General features: G+C 44.5%; 2 protein-coding genes across 2 annotated transcripts; both read left to right on the plus strand.

The window, feature by feature from the left end:
• Window positions 1-1,960: 1,960 nt before the first annotated feature.
• LOC129618280 (protein transport protein Sec61 subunit alpha-like) lies at window positions 1,961-5,415 on the plus strand. The gene is made up of 8 exons (XM_055533070.1): window positions 1,961-1,973; window positions 2,023-2,090; window positions 2,173-2,452; window positions 2,575-2,807; window positions 2,856-3,050; window positions 3,093-3,372; window positions 3,437-3,775; window positions 5,270-5,415. Exons 1-8 carry the CDS (start codon window positions 1,961-1,963, stop codon window positions 5,413-5,415), a joined length of 1,554 nt encoding a protein of 517 aa, XP_055389045.1.
• A 2,406-nt stretch (window positions 5,416-7,821) lies between these two features.
• Window positions 7,822-10,109, plus strand: LOC129618281 (uncharacterized). The gene is made up of 6 exons (XM_055533072.1): window positions 7,822-8,524; window positions 8,730-9,209; window positions 9,266-9,525; window positions 9,575-9,828; window positions 9,870-9,961; window positions 10,027-10,109. The coding sequence occupies exons 1-6, from the start codon at window positions 7,822-7,824 to the stop codon at window positions 10,107-10,109; spliced, it is 1,872 nt and encodes a 623-aa protein (XP_055389047.1).
• Window positions 10,110-11,459: the final 1,350 nt, after the last annotated feature.

Genomic DNA, 11,459 nt, shown 5'->3' on the forward strand with positions numbered 1-11,459 from the left:
AATGACTTCCTGAAAATGGATGAAGCATCGGTGTTTCGTCACGGTAAGAGACTTTCCGCTCTCGTACTGACCCTGTTCTTCTTTGTAGATTACGGTTATAATATTGATATTCTCGATGACATTATTTCAGCACCAAGCCGGGAGTTCGTTGCCTATGAAGTGGCAAGCAGCTCTTCTCCCTCAACGCCTGCTTCCGGTATTGGCTCTGCGAAGAAACAGCCTGCCCTACCGAGACCTGAGCTTCCGTTCTTTCTTTCGTTCAAAGGCGGTCCATTAGAGAAGGTTTGTTGGGTAATTTCTGTCTTCTTTGCTGATTCTGATCATTTCCAGGTGGCTGACGAATGGAAGGATCCTACAAAGCCGTACGACAAGATTCCACAAATTCGAAATTCCCAGTCTTTCGGTTGGCCACAAGAACGCGAGCAACCAACGAAGACGCAAGAGTCCCAATCGAGCGAAGAAGGAGAACGAGGTGAACTATGGACTGATGCATCAAGTCCCAAAAGCGATGTGTACGTCGCAGTCGACTTGAATTCGAGAGAGTCGTCGGGAGACGAACCAACAATCGCGCGGGTTGAAGCCTTCCCAGAACGGCAGAGGGATGTCGCTCAAGACCGCGTCGCTCCAAGCCTTCAGAGTGACGATCGCCGACGGTCGCTTTCCCAAATGTCCAATGCAATGAGGAAGCTCTCAACGAATTTGTTCCGTGACTATTCGACTGAAAGAACTTACGGATCTTCATCTTCGAACACATCACCAACCGGCGAGAAGAGCTCAGACGCTGTCGGTCGCGATAAAAGAAAACGTCGAGGTGTATTGATCCGATTGCAACACTTGGAACGTGTTTCTGGCAGGCTGGAATTTTGTATTGCGCATGTCCAAAATACAGTTGCTCAGTTAGAAGAGCAGGTTGCGGCGATTTCGAAGGCTCAGCGCTTCATCCAAACTATTCATCCGTCTTTCTGGCCGAATCGCGATGATCAAGTTGGAGAACAAGGCACACCGCCGAATACACCAGACGAAGCGTTCCGTCTTACGGTCGTCCAAGAGTTGCTGTTGTGTCGAACAAGATCCTTAGCTCTTGCCCAAGCTATCACACCCATGAACACAGCGGAGGGAACGCCCCAGAGATCCCTCAGTTTGCTTCAACAGACCCAAAAGGATCATCTATTGGAGCAGGAAAAAAAATTGGTAGAAATCCTGGAAGCTCTGAGTAACGGAAACACAATTTCAGCCGCGACACGCGAAGCTACTGCTGCTCCACTTCAGGATCCAGCACCCGAAAAAACGCAGTCACCAGAACGCAAACACGAAAGCAGGGGAGCGATTCAACGAGGTTCAGTCTCCACGCGAGCGACGGCACTTCATGATCTCACTTCAATTGGAACGCCGAGTACGTCTGTTAGGCGACAGAATGTCGCATCGTCGGTCCCTTTCAAAGCGTCAACCAAAGATAAACCACTCCAGCATTCGACTGGTGGACGGAGTGTCGATTTGGCGAGCGACGAACAGACTTTTCGATCATCCCAAGAATATTTCACCCCGTGGGATCCCAGCCCGAGAGAAATTATCCAAGAAGGAGATGATGTTCGAAAATCACGAGATTTTCGTGTAAGACACGAATTTCTTCTTTCTGCTTCTCTGGATAAAATTTGCAAACAGTTTGGATTAGATGAAATTGTTGCGCAGGTGAAGAGCGACAACTTGAAACCAAACACGCGATAATGAAGAACTGTCATGTCGTGCTTTTTTGTTTAAGCAAAACTTTTCCCTTCTCACAACTGTCGTGGTCAGCTGCTTGTGTGCAGTCAATCCAGACAAGGACTACTCATTGGCAGCAAAATTGAAGACAATTAATTCAAAGAGGCAACATAATCGTTGAGCCCTAGTTGAGGGGGCATTATTTTACTGCTGCCGTGATTTTTTCTCCTGACCAACAAAGCTTTGTTTTATTTGAAATATGGGGAGAAGATGTAAGAAATTCCTCACTATTTCCTCGTCTTCTATTTCCGTTTGTTTCAGTCCGCTTGATCGAGTTAGGACGCTATATTGCTCCACTATGCCCTGAAGTCACTTCGCCTGAGCGCAAGGTAAGAGCCTCTTTTGTCTCTCGCGCATGTCGCTAAAAATCTACCAATCGTTGAAGACGCAATTCACAACATTTTTTATCAGGTGGCATTCAAGGAAAGAGCGTTATGGACTATTGGGTGCCTTTTCGTCTATTTGGTTTGCTCGCAAATCCCTATCTTTGGAATTGCTGTTCATTCTGCCTCTGATCCTTTATATTGGGTTCGAGTCATATTGGCATCGAATAGAGGGACACTAATGGAGCTTGGTGTTGCTCCTTTAATGACAGCTGGGATGGTGATGCAATTATTAGCTGGATCAAAGTTGATTGACTACGATGGAAATCTTAAGGAAGACAAACAACTTTTCAACACGCTGCAAAAATGTAAGTTCAATTATTGCCACGCATCGTTCTCTCGGTGTATTCCGTATAATTTTACGTTTAGGGTTTGTTTATGAGCCCCAACATCTCCTACTACTCCCTCTATTTTTTGACCTTTTATTCAGTTCTTGGATTTGTTTTTACCCTCGGTGAAGCGATTGCTTACGTCATGTCTGGAATGTATGGTGACCTCAATCAACTTGGTGCTGGGAATGCCGTTCTAATCGTTCTCCAACTCACAGCTGCTGGTGTCGTACTAACACTACTCGATGAAATCTTATCAAAGGGGTACGGAATTGGCGACGGTGGAACAAACTTGTTCATTGCTTGTAACATTTGTGAACGCATTTTCTGGAAGGTACTTTTTTGTTGTTTATTTCTGTCCCATACATTTCTTTATTCTAAGGCTTTTTCACCGACTCAAGTCACGACTGCCCGTGGTATGGAATTTGAGGGAGCAGTTGTTGCAGCCTTCCATCTTCTTTTCACGAAGTCCAATAAGTTTGTCGCCATCCGTGAAGCATTCTATCGATCTTCGGGTGCAAATCTGATGAATCTGCTTGCTACAGCCGCGATTTTCCTCGTCGTCATTTACTTTCAAGTACGTCAACTGTTCGTGATATTCGTATTTTTTTACCTTTAGGGATTTCGCGTTGATCTTCTCATCAAAAATCAACGAATTCGTGGACAAACAGCCTCATATCCAATTAAATTATTCTACACATCTTCGATTCCAATCATTCTACAAACTGCTTTGGTCTCAAATCTCTACTTCTTCTCCCAAATTCTCTACAGCAAATTCCGTTCGAATCTCATCGTTGGAATGTTGGGAAAATGGCAAGAAACTGAAGCCGGTGGACCTTCCATTCCAGTTGGAGGAATCGCGTATTACATTTCACCTCCATTCTCACTTGGGGCCGTCTGTAAGTCTGCTGTTATTATTATTAGGTCTGTGTACCATTGCTATGATAAATGTGTCCATTTCAGTCCACGATCCTCTTCATGCTTTGGTTTACATCGTATTCGTGTTGGTGACGTGTGCGTTGTTTTCAAAGACTTGGATTTCTGTTTCTGGAAATTCTCCCAAGGACGTTGCAAAGTCCCTGAGAGAACAAAATGTTGTCGTTAAAGGCCATCGAGATACATCCATGGTGTCTGTGCTGAATCGGTACATTCCGACTGCGGCGGCTTTTGGAGGAATGGCTGTTGGCGTTCTTACGATTCTGGCCGATTTTCTTGGAGCTATTGGAAGCGGCACTGGAATCCTTCTTGCTGTCTCTATTATTTATCAGTATTACGAAAATTTAATGAAAGAGAAGGAATCAAGTAAGTGCGAATTCACGCGTTCAATCGTGCAATCGTTTTGTTTGTCTTTTCCTTGTAGTGGGACTCAATCTATGGACTTAATCCTGCTTGAAGATTTTGTGCGCAACAATTATAATTTGTTCTGTTTTTGTGAAACATCTGATACATACAACAAAACAACTCCCACCAGTCTACGATAGTCCTGCTGAAGTTGGGCCACTGACTGTCCCAATTGACAGGAATTGTGGTCCCAGAACAACACAAACTTCTGGTCCGACAGGCAGCGTCCAAGACTAGAGTCCGTCTTTACAGAAACATGAAGAGAGGTGAGCGAATGCCCACAATTCCTTATATTCGATCATCGCTCTGCCTTCCTTGTGATCATCTCTTTGCCTTCAGGTCGAGGAGCAGGCGGCAACAAATCCCGCGTTACCTGCGGTTTGAACGTTGGTGCGCTCATCAACTGCTGTGATAACAGTGGCGCCAAGAATCTTTACATCATCGCCGTTAAGGTAGGAATGTTTCTGTTTATTCAATTATGTTCTTCGTTCTTTACTGCGGATATGTTTCACGTCTTCAGGGAATTGGTGCCTGTCTCAATCGGCTCCCCGCTGCATCTCTCGGCGATATGGTGCTCGCGACTGTCAAGAAGGGAAAGCCCGAATTGAGAAAGAAAGTCCACCCAGCAATTATTGTCCGACAACGCAAGGCTTGGAGAAGACCAGAGGGCGTCTTCATCTACTTTGAAGACAACGCTGGTGTTATTGTCAATCCCAAGGGAGAAATGAAAGGGTCGGCAATCACGGGACCTGTCGGAAAGGAATGCGCTGAGCTGTACCCGAAGATCTCTGCAGCTGCGCCTTCTATTTGCTGATAGTTTTTAGCGCTAAGACGAACAAACAAAACGACAGACTCTCTCTCTTAGACCGCCGAGTCACAGAATCATGAACCAAATGTTAGGAAAGGTTTTTCCAAAATGCGCCTCTTTATTGACAAGAAGAACACTCTCTTCTTCAAGTTGTTTCATTCATCCAACAGCCACAATTATTGGAAATGTTCAATTTGCAGATCACGTTGGAATCTGGCCGAATGTTGTATTACGGGGAGGTATGAAGTATCGTTAGTAGAATACAATTGGGATTGTCTCAGATGTCAACTCAATTGAAATTGGTGAAAATTCGAATATTCAAGGTAGATGAATAATGCCAAGATACCCGCTCTATTCATTGTCCCAACTCTCAGATGGATCAGTTGTTCACGTTACGGGAGATTGGGAAGGACCGAATTCTGGAGCTCCTACAAAAGTACGTGATCGATGACAAGAAAGTGAATCACAGGCCTGATGTTTCCAGATCGGCGCTCGAGTGTCCGTCGGACATCTTGCAATGTTGCATGGATGCGTTATTGAGGACGACGTCTTAGTTGGCATGAAATCGATGATCATGGATAGTGAGTGGATGTCAATATTCAATATTCGATAAACCATCAATGTTTGATGAACCATTTGTTGATCAGGGGCACTCGTGCCTTCAAACACAATAATCGGAGCTGGATCTCTCGTTCCACCCGGAAAAATCTTAGAAAGTGGTTTTCTTTATGTTGGCTCACCAGTGAAGAAAGTCAGAGCACTCCATGAGAGTGAACTGAAGTGGATTCAGTAAGAGAATTTTATGTATCAGATGAAGTAAACAAGGTGGGAATCCTAGATGGATGACACTTTGATTTTAGAAACAATTGGAAGCGCTATGTTGACTTAAAGGATCGTTATTTAAAGGGAGAATTCAAATAGAGCCAAAAGTTGAATTCTTGCATGTTTGGTGAAGAACTCGTTTTTTTGACTGATTGGAACGTCTGAAGGGACAATTAGGAATGGGATCGGTTTCATGGAACTGATGAGGGAATTTGTAAATCACCAAAACATGAATCCACGCAAGCCACAAGTGTTCAATATAGATGATCCGGATACAATCCATATGTACAGTCCCAAATCCAGAACTAATTCATTCGGTTCCCTAGAAGTCCCAACGAATTTTCCGTATCAGTTCGACGTAGAAGGACCTTCAATTGTTGAAATCTGCAGAACACAAGAGGTTGTGGATCGTGATGAGAGTTGTTGGTATGAAGCGATCGTCATTGATGTCGATTTTCCGAAGAAGAATGATCAAGTAGTGACGTCTGTCCCAAAAGAATCATTGGATACTGAAGGTACGAGCGATTAACAGATTACATATCTTGATCACACGTCGGTATGATCGACTTGTAGACTCCAACGCGAAGTCTGTTCTGGTGCAGCTTTCTGATCTCTCGGAACCATTTCGCCTTCCATTACAATGTGTACGGCTTCCTCCATTGCAAAGTGGATCTGATCTATTGGTTCCACAAAACGAGTTTCTGGTCGAAGTACGAGTCGACGAACGTCGTCCGTATTGGAAACCCGCGCAAGTCACGGGAGTTTCGGACGACGGCGTATCCGTCCATGTCGCGTTTGATACCAAAGCAGTGAACCAGTCTGGCGACGTACTCGTCGTCTCACAGTCGTCTCTGCGTTCCTTGGAGGAAATGAAAACGTTGGCTGAAATTGGCGTCGTGAGGAATTCAGTGGAATGGACAATCGATCCGAAGGATTTTGTAGAGGCGGAACCAAATTTGGTGTCTCACCTTGAAAACATGAAAACAAAATCGCAGCTCTTGAAAGTGAGTTGTTGAAGTGTCCACTGGAGGATCCCATGCGGATATCATTGATGATCCTTCTATCTCTAGGTCTCTTTGAATCGAGAGTCAATGAGTTCGCTGAAAGTGATTCTTGTTGGGACTCCTTCATCTGTCTCTCAGTAAGTCGAAGAAGAAAGTTGACGATACGGTTTTCCCCTCAGGGCAAAGCAGGTTTTATCGAGTCTGCATAAGACACTGAAGCTGCATCAATATCAAGACAGAAGAGAGAGGCGACTGAAACTACTTGCAGGTCGGTTTCTATAGAATGCGATGATTGTTGAGTTATTGGCCATCAGAGAGGCGCGAGTCTTACCAAGAAACGCGCATGATTGAATTTGCAGTAGACGAGGGCGTGATAGGACTGATGATTGGACGACAAGGAGAGAAACTAAGCAGAGCGGCAAGAGAGTTGCAGGTAATCAATGAAAACTCTCAATATCAGTAATTCTTAAAAACATCTCCATTCAATTTCTTGATCTGATCAGAGGTTTCTCTTGATTGACAGGTTGAGCTGCGTGTTCTACCAGATGATTGTGGGACAAGACGGATTCGAGTTTATGGACCAGATTACCGAAAGATTAATTTTGCTAAGGAGGAATTAGAAGTTGTTTTTCAAGAAGTTTTTATTGATGAAGTGAGAAAACCAAAGCAATGATTGCTCCATTCCCTCCCGTCTTGTAGTTAACGAAAGCGTCACTTGAAACAGACAAAACAGCTCGATTAAAGGAAATTTCTCAACGTTCTGGCGTTTATTCCGTTTGGTAAGTCAATCACTAGATTGTTTGGTGATGTTTTCATTTGGTGTGTTTCTACAGGTTGGATGCCAAACGTAATGCTTTGATTCTTTGGGGTTCGAGAAGGGTCGTTCTAAATTTTATTTCTTTACTTGGAAATTTGTTTCAACCTTCGAAGAATAATAATTTTGCCACCAATTTCTCGCCTGTACAGCCTGTCTTTATCTCAAGTACTTCAATCTCTGTGAGCATCTTCAAAGAATTCTCATTCCCATCAAAAATTGAAACAAACACTGTTATCTCTTTGTAGGATCCTCACCATTTCATTTCACATCGAGTGGAATGTCCGCCTCCAATCCCCTTCATCGATGAAGACTTCAAACCGCCACCCCCAATGCATCCTCAAAGTTTTAATAGGCAGAGACGTTCTCGCGATTTTCCTCCACAACAAGCTATTTCACAAATGGATGCCCGTTTCTATCCAAGACGTGATTCTCGTAGAAACCAAGACCATGGATTACAAAATCGTCATTTCGTCCGTTGTTAATGCATACCTTCACTTTTTCAGTCACTGTTTTCCTTGAACCTTTATCTGTACTTCCATGTTTTGAAAACACGAAGATGTGTGGGGAGAGACGCACGTGTTTATCACCTCTTGAACAAGAACGTTGTCGCATCATCCCTGCGCTGCCACAACTTTTCGAAAGCCAACCACAAGAGATCGAATCACTCCACCGTAATTCTGTAGATGCATGGTTACGAGACTCAACGACGGACTCAATTCACTCTCATGAAGCACATCAAGCAAATCACTCTCCAGCTTCTCGCTGCTGCGGAAGAGACTCTTCAATCAACATCACGAATGTGTTTCAATTGGCGGAAGTCTTGCCACCACAGGATACTAAATCTACCCTCCCTGACACCGCGCCATTCAGATTTGTTCCAGTGCAGAACAGTATCTCAGCAACAAATATTAACTCACAGCGTCTCTTATCCCAATCTCCCTCAACAGCTTCAGTAGTCTCGTCTCACTCCTCGCATTCCCTACAGGATCTTGATCAGAACGAGAATCTTCCTGAAAATGATTCAAAAGAAATTCCTGTCGAGGAGCGTGAAACTCAGGCCTCTCCAGAAGCGCCCTTATCGAAGCTTGCATCTGCTAGAAAAGATTCATGCAGTTGCTACGGCGTCTCACGTGATTCTGCACCTCTGCTTCAAGATCCAGCGTCTACAACTGTTTTGTCATCCGAATTTCCTCACCTAGCAACAACGTCCCGTCATGTCATTGATATTGTACAGAACATCTCTGGTTTAACCAACCAGAGTAAGACCTCGTGTGCATCATTGTCTGATTCTGAAGTTCGAAAATTCCCCCCCTTGAGAATCGCAATTTTAGTTGGTGGAGAAACGACTTCATCTGGCCTCCACAACATCACTGTGGGGCTGTTCCATTTTCTCAAGAAGTTTTGTCAACCCTCTAAAATCGTTCAGCTTTCAGGTAAATACACAAAAACTAACACTCTTTCCAGAACAGCCCGAAAAACGGATTCAGTTGCGTTATCTCTCTTCAGCGTCCCCGCAGCATCCTTCGGCTGCATCCAACTTGCCTCCTGCTCAGCTCTTCGGGTTTCCTGATGGACCTATTGGATTGCTGAAGGGCGAGGTTGTTCTTCTAGGCGATGGCGGGGCTGATCTACCGTTGTATCTGAATCGTGGAGGGTGTGAAGCATTGAGCTATCGCCCTCTTCGTAGTCTTGCTGTCCATACGGCTCAATTGGAACAAGCAGTGAACGTCTTGAAAAGCATCTCTATCGATGGTCTGGTTATCTACGCTGGCCGTGAGGATTTGTTAGCTGCTTCTAAGCTAGCGGAAACTGCCGCTCGATTGAAATGCAACACACGAATCATTGCTGTACCGCATAGCGTTGGCGGTGATATTTTTTTACCTGAATATCTCCCTACAACACTAGGATTTGACACAGCAAGACGAATTTCGACTGAGCTGATAGGTGAGGGCAATAACGGATAACTCACTCTTAACCTTTCTTGTTTTTGTGAATTCCAGGAAATATTGCTACTGATTCTGTTTCGTCGAAAAAATATTATCATTTCTTACGAGGGGGATCTTCAATTCTAACGTTGGAGGGAGCGCTCGTAACGAGACCAACCGTCTCCATTATAGCTGAAGAAGCACATCAGATGAATTTAAGTTTGCAAGCAATTGTTGAAAAAATGGCGAATATCATTAGTTTCCGTGCTGAAACTTTGGGAAAGCGTTCAGGGACAATTCTGATGTCTGAGAATCTGGTTGAATCTCTTCCTGAGGTCAGAGTATCATTTCTATTGTTCGGATCTTCAATCGTTTTTCTTCCAGCTTCAAGTTCTGATGGAAGAACTAACGGAAAGGCTATCGTGTTCCCCTTGCTTTGGACCTAATTTAATTGACCCGCTCGACCCTCAACCTCCTCATGGATTAACGCACGAATCTGAACGCTTATTTCGATTGCTTCCGAAAGAGATTCGCTTGAGTCTTCTAACCCGCCAGGATCACGAGGGACGTCCTGCGTTGCCACCAATTCACTCCGAAATTCTAGTCGCACATTTGGTGGATCGACTCCTGAGAAAACGGTGAGTGCACTACTTGAACAATCTTCATCGTTTCATGACAGACCAACTTTTAACGCTTCTACGGAAAAGGCTTTCCTTTATCGAACGCACGATATGAATCATGAATGTCATTGCGCGATGCCAACGGACTTCGGTAAACAAGACAGAGTCGAACCGTGCGTCATTATCTCGACTCTGTGTCATTAATTATCTTTTCAGACTGTTGTCTTGGATACGGCCTTGCACACGTTGCAGGAGCTCTAATTGCTGGTGGACACAACGGATACGTGGCATGTGAGTGACGAAGCATGATGAATCTGTGAAGTCGATTTTATCTCAGGCCTTCAGGATTTGGACAAGCCCGTTAAAGGTGAAAATTCCCGTCGTTTTTTTCCTGTTAACTCTTTCCTTTAGAATGGAAATCTACTGGAGTGCCTCTTCTATCATTTCTTGGAGTGACTCAAAATAAGAAAAACTGCAGTTCATTCAGCTTCGACGAAACATTCAAACATCATCGAATTTGCGTCCCAAGAAGAACAATCGATTTGTCGAGTTTTGCGATGAAATGTTATCGCAAGTATCGAATGTCTTGGAAGGTCCGTTAGTTCTTGATGATTCCATGATGATGATTCCATGATGATGATTCCATGATGATGATTCCATGATGATGATTCCATGATGATGATTGCATGATGATGATTGAATGATGATGATTGCATGTCATTTATTATTATTCCTTTGGGTGTTCTAGATCAGCTGTTTATATCGATGCCCTGGACCAGTTCAATTCACTCCGGGCGTCATTGATGTTCTTCCTGATGATCTTCCTCTTGTTCTCAGAGCGCAGTAAGTCTGCACTTATGCATGCATCCTATTGTTATTCTTGTCATGCGTGTTTCACTTTTTCATTCTTTCTTCTTCTCTGCTTTTCAGTTACATCCCTGGCGAACAGTTTGAGCGCCTCGTTCAATCTCCATCAGAAGCAAAACAAATTGAAGAAATGGAGAAACTCGCAAGTGACGATCTGGAAGAGCTTCACCGTGAGATGTTGGGACTACCACATGACGTCGTCATAAAATCAAGACGACGCTCGACGACACGAAAGACGACGGAACAGGCGAGTCTTCAGACGGTCTCTCGCTCCCTTAATTCAGACATCCCTTTCAGTTGACCCCGCTACAACTTCGTCGTCTCGAGTATGTACCGAATCTCCCAAATATATTCCATCAACAATACACACTCGAAGCTTCAGACGTGACTGCACGTCTCGCTTCCAACACACTTCTCCTTCGTGCGGTCTTTCCCGCAACTCACGACTTACGCGCATTGGAAATCGTGCCAGTCGGACTTCGAATAAAACAATCAGAACAAATGAGAATCGGCGGACCATTCCAAACAGATGTCATATCAGACCCCTCAACCGGCGAACCAACAATTCATTCATCCCACTCAGAAGATCGATTCGTTCCGCCATCAGGACTGCAACGGACAATCTCGTCCATTTCTATCTGCGGATTCATTGGATCAAGCTCTGTTGTCCGTCTGCCGATCAACACCGCGTCCTTACGATGTGCCTCGGCGTTCGGAGATTCGCATTTGGGACGTCTTTGCGAATCTGAAGACTCGTTCGGAGAAGGACATCCAACGCCGGA

This window comes from Condylostylus longicornis, unplaced genomic scaffold (genome assembly GCF_029603195.1).
Source record: "Condylostylus longicornis isolate FDR11 unplaced genomic scaffold, ASM2960319v2 ptg000802l, whole genome shotgun sequence".
NCBI classification, from domain to species: Eukaryota; Metazoa; Arthropoda; class Insecta; order Diptera; family Dolichopodidae; genus Condylostylus; species Condylostylus longicornis.

Bases quoted from the DNA above. Each gene is read 5' to 3' on its own strand.
- LOC129618280 (XM_055533070.1), top strand. The intron at 2,453-2,574 runs GTAAGTTCAATT...CCTTTTATTCAG, and splicing joins TTTCAACACGCTGCAAAAAT to TTCTTGGATTTGTTTTTACC. The intron at 3,373-3,436 runs GTAAGTCTGCTG...TGTCCATTTCAG, and splicing joins ATTCTCACTTGGGGCCGTCT to TCCACGATCCTCTTCATGCT.
- LOC129618281 (XM_055533072.1), top strand. From the start codon at position 7,822: ATGTGTGGGGAGAGACGCACGTGTTTATCACCTCTTGAACAAGAACGT. The intron at 8,525-8,729 runs GTAAGACCTCGT...CACTCTTTCCAG, and splicing joins CTCTGGTTTAACCAACCAGA to AACAGCCCGAAAAACGGATT. The intron at 9,962-10,026 runs GTAAACAAGACA...TTATCTTTTCAG, and splicing joins CGCGATGCCAACGGACTTCG to ACTGTTGTCTTGGATACGGC.